This window comes from Erpetoichthys calabaricus, chromosome 1 (assembly GCF_900747795.2).
Source record: "Erpetoichthys calabaricus chromosome 1, fErpCal1.3, whole genome shotgun sequence".
NCBI classification, from domain to species: domain Eukaryota; kingdom Metazoa; phylum Chordata; class Cladistia; order Polypteriformes; family Polypteridae; genus Erpetoichthys; species Erpetoichthys calabaricus.
In genome coordinates this window covers 309,232,631-309,252,915 of record NC_041394.2, presented here as the reverse complement: position 1 = coordinate 309,252,915, position 20,285 = coordinate 309,232,631, and the positions used below count along the sequence as shown (strand labels likewise).

Below are 20,285 nucleotides of genomic sequence, written 5' to 3'. Positions count from 1 at the left end.
TGGCAGTCAGCCTTTGCTTAATACTTTGTCGATGCACCTTTGGCAGCAATTACAGCCTCAAGTCTTTTTGACTATGATGCCACAAGCTTGGCACACCTATCCTTGGCTAGTTTCGCCCATTCTTTTTTGCAGCACCTCTCAAGCTCCATCAGGTTGGATGGGAAGCGTCGGTGCACAGCCATTTTAAGATCTCTCCAGAGATGTTCAATCGGGTTCAAGTCTGGGCTCTGGCTGGGCCACTCAAGGACATTCACAGAGTTGTCTTGAAGCCACTTCTTTGATATCTTGGCTGTGTGCTTAGGGTTGTTGTCCTGCTGAAAGATGAACCGTCGCCCCAGTCTGAGGTCAAGAGCGCTCTGGAGCAGGTTTTCATCCAGGATGTCTCTGTACATTGCTGCAGTCATCTTTCCCTTTATCCTGACTAGTCTCCCAGTTCCTGCCGCTGAAAAACATCCCCACAGCATGATGCTGCCACCAACATGCTTCACTGTAGGGATGGTGCCAGGTTTCCTCCAAATGTGACGCCTGGCATTCACACCAAAGAGTTCAATCTTTGTCTCATCAGACCAGAGAATTTTCTTTCTCATGGTCTGAGAGTCCTTCAGGTGCCTTTTGGCAAACTCCAGGCGGGCTGCCATGTGCCTTTTACTAAGGATTGGTTTCCGTCTGGCCACTCTACCATACAGGCCTGATTGGTGGATTGCTGCAGAAATGGTTGTCCTTCTGGAAGGTTCTCCTCTCTCCACAGAGGACCTCTGGAGCTCTGACAGAGTGACCATCGGGTTCTTGGTCACCTCCCTGACTAAGGCCCTTCTCCCCCGTTTGCTCAGTTTAGATGACTGGCCAGCTCTAGGAAGAGTCCTGGTGGTTTCGAACTTCTTCCACTTACGGATGATGGAGGCCACTGTGCTCATTAGGACCTTCAAAGCAGCAGAAATTTTTCTGTAACCTTCCCCAGATTTGTGCCTTGAGACAATCCTGTCTCGGAGGTCTACAGACAATTCCTTTGACTTCATTCTTGGTTTGTGTTCTGACATGAACTGTCAACTGTGGGACCTTATATGGACAGGTGTGTGCCTTTCTAAATCATGTCCAGTCAACTGAATTTACCACAGGTGGACTCCAATTAAGCTCTCAAGGATGATCAGGGGAAACAGGATGCACCTGAGCTCAATTTTGAGCTTCATGGCAAAGGCTGTGAATACTTATGTACATGTGCTTTCTCAATTTTTTTATTTTTAATAAATTTGCAAAAATCTCAAGTAAACTTTTTTCACGTTGTCATTATGGGGTGTTGTGTGTAGAATTCTGAGGAAAAAAATGAATTTAATCCATTTTGGAATAAGGCTGTAACATAACAAAATGTGGAAAAAGTGATGCGCTGTGAATACTTTCCGGATGCACTGTAGAATTGTCAATGGTGTCAAATGCTGCACTTAAGTCTAACAACATAATTACAGTGGAGTTTCCTTCATCAGAGGATATCAGAATGTCGTTTACAACCCGCGTTAGTGCCGTTTCTGTACTATGACCAGTGTGGAAACCAGACTGGAATTTCTCAAATAAATTGTAAAGCGTAAGGTGTGACTGAAGCTGATTGATGACTATTTATTCTAGTATTTTAGAGAGAAAGGGTAAATTTGAAATAGGCCTATAATTATTTAGTATGTATGGGTTTAGGTCTGACTTTTTAAGTAATGGTTTAATGACTGACACTTTTAGTGCATCAGGTACTGTAACATGCAATAATGAATACCATAGATACAGATAGATCCGACAAATATCAGTGTCATGGCACTTGTACTACATACAGCTGCATGCTCCAAAACAACTCACCGACACAAAGACAAAGATGTTCACCAAAGACAGTCTTTGTTGCCATAGCTAAGGAACTCTTTTAAAATATCGACTCATTTTTAAAAAGATCTTGAGTTAGATAATCATCAAGCCAGTGAGCAGTGAACATCTTACTTTTAATGCACTTGGTAGCTTGGATGGCAGAGTTTGCTTTTATTTTTATTGTGAACACCTTACTCAGCATGGTCACTACTGCTTTTAAGAAAATGTCAGTTAATGTGATTTCTAGCAATTCAAATCCTAAAATTAATTCTAAACCTGATTTGTGAACAATGAAAGGAATGAAACATTTTGAATCAGTTTAAATTAGTCTAGTGAGGTGTGTGTGCATGGTGCCTGTTATGTACACGTGTGTCACAGAAAGTTGCCTACTGTCTTGTGCCTAATGCTACTGGGAAAGGCTCTAGCTACCCTGTTCCATACAGTGAAACAAGCAGGTCTAAAGAAGGATGGATGGATGGATGAAGGAACAGGTGAATGGTTTATCAAAGCAAAGTGTAAATGGTTACCAGTACAAGGGAAGAATTTTCTAGTTATGTGTTCACTCTTCAAAACTATCCACAAAATACGAATATTATATGATAAAACAATAGTACATCATTACTCTAAAATCACAACAATTTCCCCAAACAAGATCCAGTTTATAAAACGGCATGCAAATGTTTAAGCCTTACCTTTTATTTAAAAAGCATTCTCACTGATATTTTAACCAGTTACGTATGTGAGTTACTTGGTATGGTAACTAATGCACTGAACCATCAGCCACCATTTCTTGATTCAATTCCTCCTTTCAAATCGTTGTCTGACTCCGATTAAGTCAGTTAGTCTAAACTCCACTTGCAAAAATAAGTAGAAAAAAATGGCAATGTATCTTGATCGTATATGTTTCTGTGTTTAAGGAGGTGTTTTCCAATTATTGATAATACTACTGAGTAAATTATTAAGATATCTGGACAAGGATCTTGAAATATTGTGAAATCCTTATTAGAAGGAGGTTTATTAATTGTAATGTACACTGCCAGTCTGTCAGTATTCTTAAATTCATTCAAAACAAACTTAACATTACTAGGATAAGGGCTCCAGCTTACGTAAAACATTAGCCTTTAAAGAGACAATGCCCATGGTAATTAATAATTGTGTCACTTTATTTGTGGAATTTTGGGGATAATGATAGGGCTACAGGTAAGTGGAACAGTTCAAATTGCTTCCAAGAACTAAATAAGGTGGTGATAGAGAAGGCAGTCACATTTTACGCCATACGCTGAAGTGGGATAAGCAGCACAGAGCCTCATTAGCAGCATGTCTCAATACTTCCATGTCTTTGAGACTCACAACCTTTCATCATATATTAAGATAAAGAGGGTTAGTCCTTACTTCTTCTTCTTTTTTCGGCTGCTCCCGTTAGGGGTTGCCACAGCGGATCATCTTCTTCCATATCTTTCTGTCCTCTGTATTTTGTTCTGTTACAACCATCACCTGCATGTCCTCTCTCACCACATCCATAAACCTTCTCTTAAGCCTTCCTCTTTTTCTCTTGCCTGGCAGCTCTATCCTTAGCATCCTTCTCCAATATACTCAGCATCTCCCCTCTGCACATGTCCAAACCAACACAATCTCACCTCTCTGACTTTGTCTCCCAACCGTCCAACCTGGGCTGACCCTCTAATCTACTAATTTCTAATCCTGTCCATCTTCGTCACACCCAATGCAAATCTTAGCATCTTTAACTCTGCCACCTCCAGCTCTGTCTCCTGCTTTGCCACTCTGCCACTGTATCCAGCCCGTATAACATAGCTGGTATCACTACCGTCCTGTAGACCTTCCCTTTCACTCTTGCTGATATCCGTCTGTCACAAATTACTCCTGAAACTCTTCTCAACCCATTCCACCCTGCCTGCACTCTCTTTTTCACCTATCTTCCACAATCCCCATTAGTCTATACTGTTGATCTTCAGTGTCATATACTTTCCCAAGGTCCAAAAAGACGCAATGCAGCTCCTTCTGGCTTTCTCTATACTTCTCCACCAACACGCTCAGAGCAAACATCGCATCTGTGGTGCTCTTTCTTGGCATGAAACCATACTGCTGCTCACTAATCATCACCTCACTTCTTAACCTAACTTCCAGTACTCTTTCCCATAACGTCATGCTGTGGCTCATCAATTTTATCCCCCTGTAGTTACTACAGTCCTGCATATCCCCCCTTATTCTTAAATATCGGCACCAGTACTTCTCCACTCCTCAGGCATCCTCTCACTTTCCAAGATTCCATTAAACAATCTGGTTAAATACTCCACTGCCATCTCTCCTAAACACCTCCATGCTTCCACAGGTATGTCATCTGGACCAACGGCTTTTCCATTCTTCATCCTCTTCATAGCTGTCCTTACTTCCTCCTTGCTAATCCGTTGCACTTCCTGATTCACTATCTCCACATCATCCAACCTCTTCTCTCTCTCGTTCATAAGCCTCTCAAAGTACTCTTTCCATCTGCTCAACCCACTCTCCTCGCTTGTGAGTACGTTTCCATCTTTTTCCTTTATTATTCTAACCTGCGGCACACCTTTCCCAGCTCGGTCCCTCTGTCTAGCCAATCGGTACAGGTCCTTTTCTCCCTTTAGTGTCCAACCTCTCATACAACTCATCATACGCTTTTTCTTTAGCCTTCGCCACCTCTCTCTTCACCTTGCGCCTTATCTCCTTGTACTCTTGTCTACTTTCTGCATCTTTCTAACTATCCCACTTCTTCTTTGCTATCCTCTTCCTCTGTATACTCTCCTGTACTTTTCCATTCCACCACCGGGTTTCCTTTTCCTCCTTCCTCTATCCAGTTGTCACACCAAGCACCCTTCTTGCTGTCACCCTTACTACATCTGCTGTAGTTTCCCAAATGTCTGGTAATTCTTCACTATCACCCAGTGCCTGTCTCACCTTCTCCCTATACTCAACCTTGCAGTCTTCCTTTTTCAACGTCCATCATTTGATCCTTGGCTCTGCCCTCACTCTCTTCCTCTTCTTGATCTCCAATGTCATCCTACAGATCACAATCCTATGCTGCTTAACTACACTTTCCCCTGCCACCACTTTGCAGTTTTCAATCTCCTTCAGATTGACTCTTCTTCATAGGATGTAATCTACCTGTGTGCATTTTCCTCCACTCTTGTATGTCACCCTATGTTCCTCCCTCTTCTTAAAATACATATTCACCACAGCCATGTCCATCCTTTTGGCAAAATCCACTATCCTCTGACTTTCTTCATTCCTCTCCTTGACACCATACCTACCCATCACCTCCTCGTCTCCTCTGTTCCCTTCACCAACATGTCCTTTGAAATCCACTCCAATCACTCCAGTCACCCATGGGTACACTGTTCATCACTTAATCCAACTCACTCCAAAAATCTTCTTTCTCATCCATTGCACACCCAACTTGCGGGGCATATGCACTAACAACATTCATCATCACACCTCCAATTTCCAGCTTCATAATCATTACTCTGTCTGACACTCTTTTCACCTCCAGAACACTCTTGACATACTGTTCCTTCAGAATAACCCCTTCTCCATTTCTCCTCCTATCCACACCATGATAGAACAATTTGAATCCACCTCCGATCCACCTCGCCTTACTTCCCTTCCATTTAGTCTCTTGCGCGCACAAAATATCAACCTTTCTTCTCTCAATCATATCAGCTAACTCTCTCCCCTTACCAGTCATACTGCCAACATTCAAAATTCCTACCCCCAGTTCCACTCTCTTTACCTTCCTCCTCTCCTCCTGCCTCCGGACACGTCTTCCCCCTCTTCTTCTCCTTCTTCTTCTTCTTCGGCCAACAGTAGCCCAATTTCCACCAGAACCCTGGTGACTAACAGTACTGGTGGAGGTCGTTGTTAACCCAGGTCTCAACCAATCTGTTATGGAAATTTGTATTTTTGTCCACATATTGATTTGGCAAAATTTGATACCAGATGCCCTTCCTGATGTAACCCTCCCCATTTATCCGGGCTTGGGACCAGTACGAAGAAACCTTACTAGTAGTGTAAAAGGTATCCCACTTATTCTGCTAATCTACAGACTACTATTTATTTAGTCATAAATAAACTATGCAGGCACTAGTGAAGCCTTATCTGGAATGTTGTTTGCAATTCAAGGTTTCTATATTATAACAATGGTAGAGAATATCCATAGATGAGTGAATAGACTAATTCAAGGACTACTAGGTATGAGCAATGAGAAATAATTAAAGGAGTTGAATGCTTTCAGTTTAAACAGTGAATATAAAGAGAATATATGAAAATGATGTTCAAAATTAAAAATGGAATTATTGCAGTAACATTGGGCAAATACGGAAGCTGGTTAAGAATAGGTTCTACAGAAATGTTATGAACCTCTAACTTCTACTATACTGTAGATATGTGCCTAGTAGTAGTACATTAGGAACTTTCTGATCTTGCCTTGATATTTTGCAAATTCAAGTGAACAGAAATTGATTAGCTATTTTTGGATTGAATGATTTGATACCTGCGGTGGGTTGGCACCCTGCCCAGGATTGGTTCCTGCCTTGTGCCCTGTGTTGGCTGGGATTGGCTCCATCAGACCCCCGTGACCCTGTGTTTGGATTCAGCGGGTTGGATAATGGATGGATGATTTGATATCAATATTGTTCTTACGTTGTTATTTACAGCCAACTAACTAGGTTTATGACTCCTTCTCATGTATTTTAAAGTTACTTTAAAGGTTTCCGCTCTGCTCATTTAGGTGTTGCACCATTAACAACATTGTAAACCTGGAAAAAATGAGAAATTATATTGTACTGTATGTTTGACATGAGAGGAAAGTTTTTAAATTTTGGCTCGAGTATGCTTTGAGGGGTTAACCCGACTCTTTTGAATAAGCATACGTTAAATAAATGTACTTCTTTCAGTCTCTTTAGGTTTTATATGAACACCCAATGGTTAATGTATGCTTGCCTAGTACCTGTACTGATTATTAAATAACTGCTAGTCCAACAGCTAAAGTGTAGATCCGTAATACAATGGTTACAATTTAGATAAAACTGTAGAATTATCAATTACAGCCATCTTTCATCTACCTGTAGTCAATTAATTTTTGTGATGGGGAGAAGGAAGAAAGAATTAATTGTTGGAGCTGCATTATGGAATAAGAACAAAAAAAGGTTATACTAACATAGACGAGAAGAAGAGAGAGATGGAACCTCATGCTGAGTTGCAATAAAGATGTGCCCAGAACTTTTTTAGACAGTCAAATACTTGTATTTGCTTTCAACCTTGTTCCTTCTTCTATTGTTTTTGATCTTTTTATTGCTGTTTACTCTTCTATTTTGCTTTTTGTTTTTAGGAGGAGACTGGCTAAGGGGATAGACATTTTGGGGCAGGTGGGAGAGTGAACAACTTGATATTACAGCCCCACTGGGAAATCCCAGATGCCAGTCCAGGTAGGCAGTTAGAGAGAGTGAAATGCTGTGGTTGCCAAAGAGGTGTATGTGTGAGGAGTTGTTAATTCTTGATATAAATCCTGTTTGTCGTTTAGTTGTAGATAACAAGATAAAACCATAATAGGAGGTCTCAAATAAGAACACGCGGTCTGTAACAACAACAACAACAACATTTATTTATATAGCATGTTTTCATACAAATAATGTAGCTCAACATGCTTTTCAAGATGAAGAAAGAAAAAAGAAGAAAATATAAAAAGTTAGGCAATACTAATTAACAAAGAATAAAGTAAGGTCCGATGGCCAGGGAGGACAGGAAAAAAACTCCAGAGGGCTGGAGAAAAAAACAAAATCTGCAGGGGTTCCACGGCCACAAGACCAGCCAGCCCCCACTAGGCATTCTACCTAACATACATGATCTAAATCAGTTCTCATGGTTTTCAGGCTTCACATGGAATAATTATATGATGATGGTCATATGGACATCTGGCCTTTAATTCATCAATGTAGGGATTGCATGGTGGTTTGATCAGGTGGTGGTGGTGCAGATCACCACCATAGAAAACCAGAAAAAGAACAGCAGTGAAAGTAGGGGTTAATAAGGATTTTGGAGCCATGAAAAAAAGATAATTAAATGCATATACCGAATATCAGAGTTACACTAAAATGAAGCTATAAGAAAGCCATGTTAAAATAATGGGTTTTTAGCAGTTTTTTTTTAAAGTTCTCCACCCTATTAGCTTGGCAAATTTCCATCAGTAAGCTATTCCAGATTTTAGGTACATAACAGCAGAAGACTGCCTCACCATTTCTTTTAAGTTTAGCTCTTGGAATTGTAAGCAGACACTCATTTGAAGATCTAAGGTTACGATTTGGAGTGTAAGATGAAAGACATTCCGAGATATGAGATGGCGCGAGATTATTTAAGGCTTTGTAATCCATAAGCAGTATTTTAAAGTCAATTCTAAATGACACAGGTAACCAATATAGTGACATCAAAACTGTAGAGATGTGCTCGTATTTTCTTTTCCTAGTTAAGACTGCATTCTGCACTAGTTGTAATCGATTGATTTCTTTTTTGGGTAGTCCTGAGAGGAGTGCATTACAATAATCTAGTTGACTAAAAACAAAAGAGTGAACTAATTTTCCAGCATCTTGCAAAGTTATAAGGAGTCTAATTTTTGCTATATTTCTTAAGTGATAAAGTGCTGTCCTAGTAATCTAATCAATGTGTGATTTAAAATTTAGGTCAGAGTCACTAATTACCCCTAAATTCTATACCTCTGTCTTAACTTTTAAGCCTAATGGATCAAGTTTATTTCTAATACCCTCATTATATCCATTTTTGCCAATCACTAAGATTTCTGTTTTCTCCTTATTTAGTTTGAGAAAATTACGACTCGTCCATTTAGAAACACAAGTAAGACATGGTGTTAGTGAGACAAGAGAGTTGGGTCATCAGGTACTATTGTAGTGTCAAAGTAAACTTTCAGTATGGAAAACAAATATAAGTCTTATAATATAATGTGATTAACCAAAACTGCTTTATCTGTTAAAAAGGTGTGTTTGTAATTAGAACATTAGAACAATCTAGATGAGAACAGGCCATTCATCCCAAAAAAGCTTGTCAGTCCTGTCCACTTAATTCTTGTAAAAAACATCAAGCCTAGTATTAAAAGTCCCTAATGTCCTACTGTCTACCACACTACTTGGTAACTTATTGGTAGCTTATACACAGTACTCCAAACAAGGCCTCACCAGTGCATTGTAAAGCTTGAGCATAACCTCCTTGGACTTGTGCTCTGCACATCATGCTATATAACCTAACATTCTGTTAGCCTTCTTAATGGCATCTGTACAATGTCTGGAAGTTGATAGAGTAGAGTGCACTACGACTCTTCAATCCTTCTCATAATGTACTTTTTCAACCCTCCCATTGTGTAATCAAACCTAATATGTTTACTTCCTACATTTAATACTTTACATTAATTACATCTTGCCTGAAGAAGGGGCCTTAGTTGCCTTGAAAGCTTGCATATTGTATTATTTTTAGTTAGACAATAAAACTTTTCACTACATTCATAATGGCTAACACGGTACAACACCCTAGTACTACATTTACTTACATTAAATTACAGTATATCTGCCACCAATCTGCCCAAGCTTGTATTCTGTCCAAGTACCTCTGTAATGATTCAACAGCTTCCAGATTGTCTCCCAATCCACTTATCATCTGCAAACTTAATAATAGTTTATTTAGAAAAAATAGCATAAAATAATTTTAAAGGCCATTCTGTGGAGACTATGAGTATATATTTGTATATAAAAGTTGACTGGCTGACTTACTGATTCACTCACTCGGTAATAAAAATACTGTTGCCCATTTGGTTAAAAAAAACTTCATTGAGCAGTAGGTATACCTAAGAAAAGGCTTTTTAATATATAAATATTTAAAGCTTAAAACAACTCCTACAATAGAAATACAACATATCTCAAAATCTAAAAAATGTTTTGACTGGTTTGACTGAAATTTGGTGATGTTACAGAAAAAAGAAAATTAGGTGACTGGAGTTTTTTCTTGTCAATATTCATTGATATTGACTACCTGCCTGGAGGTGATAGAGGTGTGGATGAGGCTCAGTTTTCTTCAGCTAAACAGATCCAAAACAAAAGCCATCTTAGTTGGCACATCACACCATCTCTGCTCTTCTACCATCACCAGTATCACTTTCGCTGGCCAAAACATCCCCCTTTCCACATCTGTCACCAATTAGGGTGTTAAAATGGACCCTCAACTCACCTTTGACACCCACATCAGACACCTCTGTAAGTCTTCTTTCTACCACCTCAAGAACATCGCTAAACTCCACTCAACTCTCACCCTGGCAGATGCAGAGAAGCTCGTCCATGCCTTTGTCTCCTCCAGGCTGGATTACTGTAATGCGCTCCTCATCGGGATTCCTGGCAAGAGTATTCAGAGACTCCAGTATATTCAGAACAGCGCTGCCAGGATCCTGATGAGGGTGCGAAAGCATGACCATATCACCCCAATCCTGAAAACCCTTCACTGGCTCCCTGTCCCATTTAGAATTGAGTACAGGGTCATTCTCCTCACCCATCAGTGCATTTATGGACATGCCCCCCTTTACTTACAGGAACTCCTTACCCCTCATACCTCCTCACGCACCCTCTGCTCTGTACACACTAACACTCTCCAAGTCCCTAGAACCAAGCTTCGCAGTATGGGTGATAGGGCTTTTTCATCTGTGACGCCGAGACTGTGGAACGCCCTCCCTGACTACCTGAGAGCCCCACAGTTGACTGATGTTTTTAAACGGAATCTAAAAACTCATCTTTTTAGAAAGATATTTTGTTAAAATATAAATAGATTTTCTTGTTTTATTATTTTTATTTTTACTCTGTAGCACTTTGAGATTGCTAAAATATAAAGTGCAATATAAATAAAATTTATTATTATTATTATTATTGATAGTAATAGTGTAGTGGGTAGGTTAGGCTAAATGTCACGTCCTTTTTTTGACTCAGCTCTGATATGGAGCACAGAGAAAAACAATGCCAGGTGGCTGTTTGAGTCTTTCCAGTTTATGCAGTTGAATGCCACCAGCAGAAGCAATGAGTGGGGTACACAAAGACCAGCACTGACGAGTAGGGTAGATGGAGGTGTAAAGAAGGTTAGGTGCACTGTATAGGTAAAAAGAGACAGAGAGATATATGGCGTACAGATTAATGTCTGATGTGGATGGATGAAAGATGTGGTTAGCAAGAAGGCTGTGAATCTCTAGTGATGTGCTGTGATTCTGAGCTTAAGTGTTGCTTCACCACAAGCAAAAACAGAGGAAGAGAGAAAGAGAGAGATAGAGATAAAGGAGAAAATAGCTTCTTTGGGTCCAAGACAAGCTGGGAAAGATGGTGTCCCTTGGTCAATTTATACACACAGTAGCCCAGCTCAGTTAACAGGTCTCCCACAGCCAGAACAGAGAGGGAATGGACCCTGTACAATGTTCATAATATTATTTCGTTCACCTCATCATTTCTGTACAATGCTTAAAAAATTCAGTTGCATGGGCCACGCAAATGTGTAGGCTGTAAACATCATTTCTGTTTGTAGTAAGTTCAAGTAAAATGCTATACAGTTAAAGAACTTTAATATCTGACTATGACTTTTGGGGTAAAGATATTATCCATCCATCCATTTTCCAACCCGCTGAATCCGAACACAGGGTCACGGGGGTCTGCTGGAGCCAATCCCAGCCAACACAGGGCACAAGGCAGGGAACCAATCCCGGGCAGGGTGCCAGCCCATCGCAGGACACACACAAACACACCCACACACCAAGCACACACTAGGGCCAATTTATAAGCACCAATCCACCTAACCTGCATGTCTTTGGACTGTGGGAGGAAACCGGAGTGCCCGGAGGAAACCCACGCAGACACGGGGAGAACATACAAACTCCGGTGAACATACAACTGGCAGTAATTTCAAGAACACTTTTTTGAGTGAACAAAGTAAAAACCTATATCTGAAGCTGAGTTAAGTTAAGCTGGCTTACTATTGCAGTGTGATACATACATTACATGTGCAGTTTGCAGTACTTTTTGTTTTGAGTTTCCATCATTTTCAGTTTTGTAAGTTTATTTGGTGTTGATTTCAGTTCTTATTGTTGCTATTTATAGTTCCCCATTTCTCTGAGGTGAATGGTTGCTTTGATACATTAGGTCTATTTCAATTTGTATATTGCTTTTGAGCTAAACCCTCCAAAAAGTAGTCATAGTACAAGATTACAGATCAAAGTGTTGCAATCAAATATAATTGAAACTCCAGGGTGAACTGATATTTATACCCAAAATTCCCATTTTTTCTATTACTTGTTCTGGTGTGCTGTAAAATTGTGTCAAGTCAGCCAGTAGATAAAGCAGGAATTGAACTGTAGTAGGAATATTTTACTCATGAGGAATTGTATGTAGCATGTTCAAGAGTAACAAATAATATTAGCCCTGTTAAAAAAAAATATGTGTATATATATATATATATATATATATATAATATACAGTATCTCACAAAAGTGAGTACACCCCTCCATTTTTGTAAATATTTCATTATATCTTTTCATGGGACTACTTCATTAATCAGAGCTTACACAGAAGACGCCAAAAAACTCAGCAAACAATCGACTTGAATCAGAACCCCCACCCCACCTGGCACTCACTCCCTTATCACCACAAGGTGTCTGAATGTACAGCGCGCATCCTGGTCAAGTCAGGCGTCAGAATTGCACACAAACCCATGAACAATTTGCGCACGGTCCTCTTTAATGCTAAAAACAAGAAATCGACAGCTGAAACACGAGACTCAGTTTATAGCATTCCATGCAGTTCTTGCTCAGCGGTATACATAGGACAAACTTCAAAAAGAATCGCAACACGTATACAGGAACATCACAATGCTGTCAGAAGAAAGGACTCACTATCATTGATCTATACGCATACTAAATCAACAGGACATACATTTAACTGGGACAATGTACAAGTAAAATTTAAGGCCAGTACTAAAAGTGCCAAATCCTGGTTATCAAATGAGAACGCCATCAACAGACACTTGGACATAAATCCAGCATATGCAAACTTAAGAAGAACATGTTCATAATAAATAAACTGTACACCCAATACCCCCCTCCTCCTGATCACACTAACTAACTACTTTATGATATGTGATTCATTTTTCTCCCCTTGTGGATCTCCAGCTGCAAATATGCAAACCGTATCACAGACCTTCTCTTCCACACACACACACATACTGTATATATATATATATATATATATATATATACACACATATAGGACCCCAGGCTTTTTACACCATGGGCTTACACATCTTATATATAAATGTCTACGTATAGAAGTCTGTCTGTCTGTCTGTCCGGCCCAGAAGTGCGCAGCTACAGCATGAAGCTCAAAGAAAGTGAAACCACCAAGAAAAGAGAAATTTGCTTAGCCACTAATGCAACACTGATGTGATTGATTGATTGATTGATTGAACTTCCAGAATCCACGGTTTCCAGGAGCCCAGGCTTTTTACAGCAATGGCTTACACAGCTAGTTTATATATATATATATATATATATATATATATATATATATATATATATATATATATATATATATATATGTATATTCATTGCATTCGTTGTCTGAGTCTCGACGACCTGAATTGTGTGGGTGATTACCTACCAGGTAACGCCTGTGGTTGGTCTGTCATTCGGCAAACATCTGCCACGGTGACCTCTTTCAGTTGTGAGAAGCAGATCATGGAATTTTGCATAGTATACTGTCAAATAATGCAAAGAATATGCGACACGTATACTTTATACAGAAAAGTACTCAGGTACATAGTACGTATACACTCCATTAACCAGAGGCACTATAATCGAGGTCCATTGCCTTCGGAAATTATCTGGGCGAAGCTGGGTAAAACAGTGAGTCAGACAATAAATATAAATTGGGTAAAAAAAAACCAGAAGAAATCTTAGGAAATGCAATTCAGAGAGAAAACCCCTTCCTGGTAGGTTGGACATGCAATGTGTGTCAAAAAATGGGGTACATACAACACACAAAACAGAGCACAAATAATCCTCTATTGCCTGAAAGGTTCTCCGAAGTGTCAATTGTGTAGTTTTGTTAATGTTTGTGGACAAAACTTGAAGAATCCCTCCTGGAGATTCATTATTAAAATGTTAAGGTCATTCTTAAAAATCATTCAAATTATCCACAAAGTGTTTTCTTTTAAATACAGTTCAAGTCTTGAAACAGCAGTTGAAAGAATCCAACCTACTTTCCTCTCCTTTAAATATTATCTTAATTAGGGATCAGAACCAATTAAATTTTGACTTTTGCATTATTAAATTGTTAAAATATATTGCAGTGCGTCATTTTCTATTTTCTATTCATTATGCATATTTAAAAACAGTATGCTTGAAAACAAGGTTCGGAGCGACACGGCCTACAAAAATACTGCAAATTCAACATAGCTAAATTAAATAGGTACTTTAGGTTTGCCATGAAATGGCAGTTCTGTCTGTTTAATAGATTATGGAGAACTAAACAAGATCCCTGTGAAACAATTAAATTAATCTTTTTAGCAGCAAATTAGTATTTGTACAAGATTTATAAAATTGGATTTAAGAATTGCTTTCAATCTTTTGCATAATAGAGATGGAAATGAATCAAAAACTGCTCCTGATTTATTACATTTATTACATGGACAATACAAGCATTAGGCTATGCCATATGGAATATCCAATGCTTAAAACATTTTTCAGCCATTAATTCATGACATTTTCCATTATGTTTAAAAAACATTTTGTTTTAGTGTAAATACAGTAGATTATATCATCAGGAGGGGGAGAAGAAGTATAACAAGAACCAGAATATGATGTCCCCTTATTTTGTTATTTTTTTGGCATTGTTAGGACCTTAGTGGTGGCCAAAGATGATATTCAATTAAATTAAGTTTAATTTTATAGTGCACTCTTCACTAAGTGCAGGCCCAAAGTGATGTAACAAATACAGGTATAACATAAATGAAGTACAGCAACAACAAGGACAGTAGCAAACATGCCAAGGGCTATAAAGAAAGTACCTTTCATATGCTTCACAATCCATACTAGTGAGTACTTAAAGCACCCCAAGATATTCTGTAATTTGTTCAGGATGAAACTTTGTGAATTAACAAAGTACAAACAAAAGTCAAGCATCACATAATATGCACAGCTGCTAAAAATGTTTACTTTGCAATGTCTTTTGGCTCATTTGACCCACTGACTTTAATGGATTTTCTACTACTTTTAAGTTAGTCCATAAAACATCTTAAAGTCATATTTTCAGTTCAGAAATGTGAAGAGTTTTAGTAAAGTGACCTAACTTTATGAAAAGCAAAAAAATTCCAAATGTTACATTTTTGCAACAGCCACATATTCTGAATGCTATTTCAGGTTTCACATTTTTGCAACAGCCACATATTCTGAATGCTATTTCAGGTTTCGCATTTTGGGTCATTTTTGACCTACCATATATTTAGTGGATATAACTGTCCGTTTAGGGTAGTTTTGCTTGTTCAAAACTCATAAAGACATCTTAAATAGCATCTTTTCTGCTCAGAAATGAGAAGGGTTTTAGTAAAGTGACCAAACTTCACAAAAAGCAATACATTTTCCAAATGTCATATTTTTTATGGAGCTTCTACAAATTTTGAACACTGTCATGTTCTTTAGATCAGTTTTGAACCCATTATTGATTTTAATGGATTTTCTGCTAGCCTTAAGTGCTTTGTTTGTTCAGAACCCATAAAAAATGCCTGACTACCATCTGTTTTAAAAGTTAGGATAATCAGAACTACATGCTAATGTAGTCAATCAATATAATATACGTTTGGTGTGAAAAATTTGATGACCGGGGCATCTAAAAAGGGGTTTTAGAATAAGGTCAAAAAGACACAGATGGCACAGCATTGAGTCAGCAGTTGAAGATATTGTGAGAGTTAAGTAAAGGAACATAAATGCCTCTATTATTGTAAAATATGATAATCCCTACCATTTCTGTTTTATTCTGTTATCTACTCATAGGCCATCTTTCCTCTGAATTGGCATCACACGATGTCTTAATAAGTGAAAATCTATTACTATATGAAAATATGTTGTGACTGATATTCAAGAAGTGACCTTCAAAGGAAAAATTTGTATGGCCGCACCTGCTTAATGATCAAAGAACAGCTCCCACATTCACTCATTAAAGCCTTTAATTACCCACTATCATCACCGTGCTCTTTAAATCTCATTTTTAAAATTTATAACCTTACACTCATCCTCTACCTATTCAGCCTAATTGGAAAACTGATTTCCACACAGCTCCTTCACTTTCACTGCTCTCAGTTTTCAAAAATATTTCCATTTCAGCCAGGAGCCCAAATCTTTATCCTCATACAATAAGCTTGCGCCTTGAAGGGTGATACTGGTCGTTTAGTATTCCCTTTTGGAGACCCTGGTCTGTTATTTCACTGTGCTTTAGCCTGCTCTTTTTTATTTCTCATCTCCTGGTTGTCTTTTGTCTTTCCACCTTGTGAACACATTTTCTTATTAGGTGCTTCGCTAAAGTATTCTCCTTTTTCTCTTTAACACCTAACATTTCTGTCATTGTTCTGAACATAAAGAGACAATATCACATTTCAATTTAAATTTCCCCTTTGTGTTACCATTGGAATGTTGTTTAGTATTCCCGCCATCAAATTCAAGCTGAGTAGGATTCTGATCATTTGGAGGGCAATTTGGCAATTTCATGACAGAACAGTTTGCACTTCTTTTTTTGTTTCTGTCCATTTGTTTAACTTTTATGCTTTCCGGGTATGGGTTTAATGATAGATGACTACTGTGACATTATTATTTTGAAATACCCAACTTGCGGGGCACATGCACTAACAACACTCATTATCAAACCTCCAATTTCCAGCTTCATAATCATTACTCTGTCTGACACTCTTTTCACCTCCAATAACACTCTTGACATACTGTTCCTTCAGAATAACCCCTACTCCATTTCTCCTCCCATCCACACCATGATAGAACAATTTGAATCCACCTCCGATCCACCTGGCCTTACTCCCCTTGCATTTAGTCTCTTGCATGCACAATATATCAACCTTCCTTCTCTCCATCATATCTGCTAACTCTCTCCCCTTACCAGTCATACTGCCAACATTCAAAGTTCCTACCCTCAGTTCCACTCTCTTTACTTTCCTCCTCTCCTCCTCTCCTCCAGACACGTCTCCCCCCTCTTCTTCTCCTTCTTCGGCCAACAGTAGTCCAATTTCCACCAGGAACCTGTTGGCTAACAGTACTGGTGGCGGTCGTTGTTAACCTGGGGCTCGACCGATCCGGTATGGAAATCTGTATTGTTGTCTGCATGTTGATCTGGCAAAATTTTACACCTGATGCCCTTCGGACATAAAACCTCCCCATTTATCCGGGCTTGGGACTGGCATGAAGAAACACACTGGTTTGTGCATCCCCTTTGGCTGCGTTACAATCTGCAGATCATAAACCTAAGAAATGTGGCTAAGGATCTGTGCTGGTATCTAGAAGGTGGCTGGTTCAAATCCTGTTTCTGTCAGAAGAGATCCTACTCCGTTGGGCCTTTGTGCCAGGCACTTAGCCTGAAAATTTCTCCTGGGATGCTGTACAATGGCTGACCCTGTGCTCTGACCTCCAAAGGTCATGTGAAAAGACATTTTTTTCTTTGGGAATTAATAAAATATATGAAAATCAAACATCAAAATTTTCATGATATTATTTCAGGGTGCTTTTTCTTGTGCAGTCCTACAGTCTTCTTGCCTGGAGCTCAACCTCTATTACCTGCCTACTGGCTTATATTGTCCATGTTGGTGTGTCTTTTGCATGCCGTCTCCTCTGTTGTCTTCTTTTTATTTTCTGACACTGGTTTGCAATCCTATTTTAAAAGTTCAGCTTACGTAAAAATAATAATAATAATATCTTCTTCTTACAGAATAGTTCATCCACCTGTCACATAGAAACTATCATTCTTGATGATAAAGATGAGAAATCAGAAGACAAGCCACAACTGGATCTTATTTATGCAATTAATGACAGACCACCTTGGTATTTATGCCTGCTTCTTGGATTTCAGGTATAGAACATTCTTTGTTATTTACTTTATTAGATAAAGCCAGGCAATTGAAATTTGTGTTTGCTTTTTTAATTACTAGGAAAAATGACTGCATGATGTTTGCTATATTTCTTGTTTAGGTAGGCAATATTTAATAATAATTTAAGGTGTTGTCTTATCATGTTATGAGATCACCTAACAGAGAAAGTAATTGATGGGGGATAGGACAGAATATCAAAACCATCTCTGTACCTGTTACCTGTAACCTTTTACCTGACTCACTGTATATGCTGCACCCAGCATATTTAATCCTAGGGACTCCTATGGCTGCTTGCTGACTGGGGCTTTCTTAACTTTCAAATCTTTACTTCAACCCAGCTTACCACCAATAGAGAAGATTACATGGGCACACCCCTAAACACTTAAGGGACCACAGTCAGATAAGGAAGGAACAATCTAACCTCCTGGACTAGATAGATAGAGAGATAGACAGATAATCTGATACTTTATTAATCACAAGGGGAAATTCACATACTCCAGCAGCAGCACAATCATAAAAAACAATATTAAATTAAACAGTGATAAAAATGCAGGTATAACAGACAATAACTTTGTGCAATGTTAACGTTTACCCCTCCAGTGGAATTGAAGAGTCGCATAGTGTGGGGGAGGAACGATCTCCTCAGTCTGTCACTGGAGCAGGACAGTGACAGCAGTCTGTCGCTGAAGCTGCTCTTCTGTCTGGACAAGACACTGTTTAATGGTTGCAGTGGATTTTCCATGATTGACAGGAGCCTACTCAGTGCCCGTCACTCTGCCATGGATGTCAAACTGTCCAGCTCGGTGCCTACAATAGAGCCTGCCTTCCTCACCAGTTTGTCCAGGCGTGAGGCGTCCCTCTTCTTTATGCTGCCTCCCCAGCACACCACCACATAGAAGAGGGCGCTCGCCACAGCCGTCTGATAGAACATCTGCAGCATCTTATTGCAGATGTTGAAAGACGCCAGCCTTCTAAGGAAGTATAGTCGGCTCTGTCCTCTCTTGCACAGAGCATCAGTATTGGCAGTCCAGTCCAATTTATTATCCAGCTGCACTCCCAGGTATTTATAGGTCTGCACCTTCTGCACACAGTCACCTCTGATGATCACGGGGTCCATGAAGGGCCTGGTCCTCCTAAAATCCACCACCAGTTCCTTGGTTTTGCTGGTGTTCAGTTGTAGGTGGTTTGAGTCGCACCATTTAACAAAGTTCTTGATTAGGTTCCTATACTCCTCCACCTGCCCACTCCTGATGCAGCCCACGATAGCAGTGTCATCAGCAAACTTTTGCACGTGGCAGGACTCCAAGTTGTATTGGAAGTCCGATGTATATAGGCTGAACAGGACCGGAGAAAGTACAGTCCCCTGCAGCGCTCCTGTGTTGCTGACCACAATGTCAGACCTGTAGTTCCCATACTGAGGTCTGTCTGTAAGATAATCCACAATCCATGCCACCAGGTATGAATCTACTCCCATCTCTGTCAGCTTGTCCCTAAGGAGCAGAGGTTGGATGGTGTTGAAGGCGCTAGAGAAGTCCAGAAACATAATTCTTACTGCACCACTGCCTCTGTCCAAGTGGGAGAGGGATCGGTGTAGCATGTAGATGATGGCATCCTCCACTCCCACCTTCTCCTGGTATGCGAACTGCAGAGGTTCGAGGGCGTGGCGGACCTGTGGCCTCAGGTGGTGAATCAGCAGCCGCTCCATGGTCTTCATCACATGTGACGTCAAAGCGACAGGCCGTAAGTCACTCAGCTCACTACGACGTGATACCTTTGGGACTGGGGTGATGCAAGATGTTTTCCAAAGCCTCGGGACTCTCCCCTGTACAAGACTCAGGTGGAAGATGCACTGTAGAGGACTCCCCAGCTCCAACGCACAGGCCTTCAGCAGTCATGGCGATACTCCATCTGGACCCACTGCTTTGCTAGCACGAAGTCTCCTCAGCTCTCTGCTTACCTGGGCTGCTGTAATTGTAGGTGGGGGAAACTCTCTCCTATGCTGGTATCAGCAGAAGGATGGGTGGAGGGTGCAGTACTCCGAGGTGAGAGTGGGTTAGGGTGGTCAAACCTGTTAAAGAAGTTGTTCATTTGGTTTGCTCTCTCCATGTCTCTCTCGATGGTGGCACCCTGCTTCGAGCTGCAGCCAGTGATGATTTTCATCCCATCCCACACTTCTATGCCTAAAAACCAATAACAACAAGCACAAAACTATACATAGAATCATACAACTCAGATGG

At 39.8% G+C, this 20,285-nt stretch overlaps 1 protein-coding gene across 1 annotated transcript in view; it reads left to right on the top strand.

Annotated features, from left to right (window-relative positions):
- The window catches only part of si:dkey-106n21.1 (solute carrier family 23 member 2), a 122,059-nt gene that overhangs the window by 2,685 nt on the left and 99,089 nt on the right, over positions 1 to 20,285 (top strand). The window contains exon 3 of the mRNA XM_051931166.1: positions 17,889 to 18,029. Within this exon, the coding sequence (XP_051787126.1) occupies positions 17,889 to 18,029 (141 nt within the window). The remainder of the gene's footprint in view (positions 1 to 17,888; positions 18,030 to 20,285) is intronic.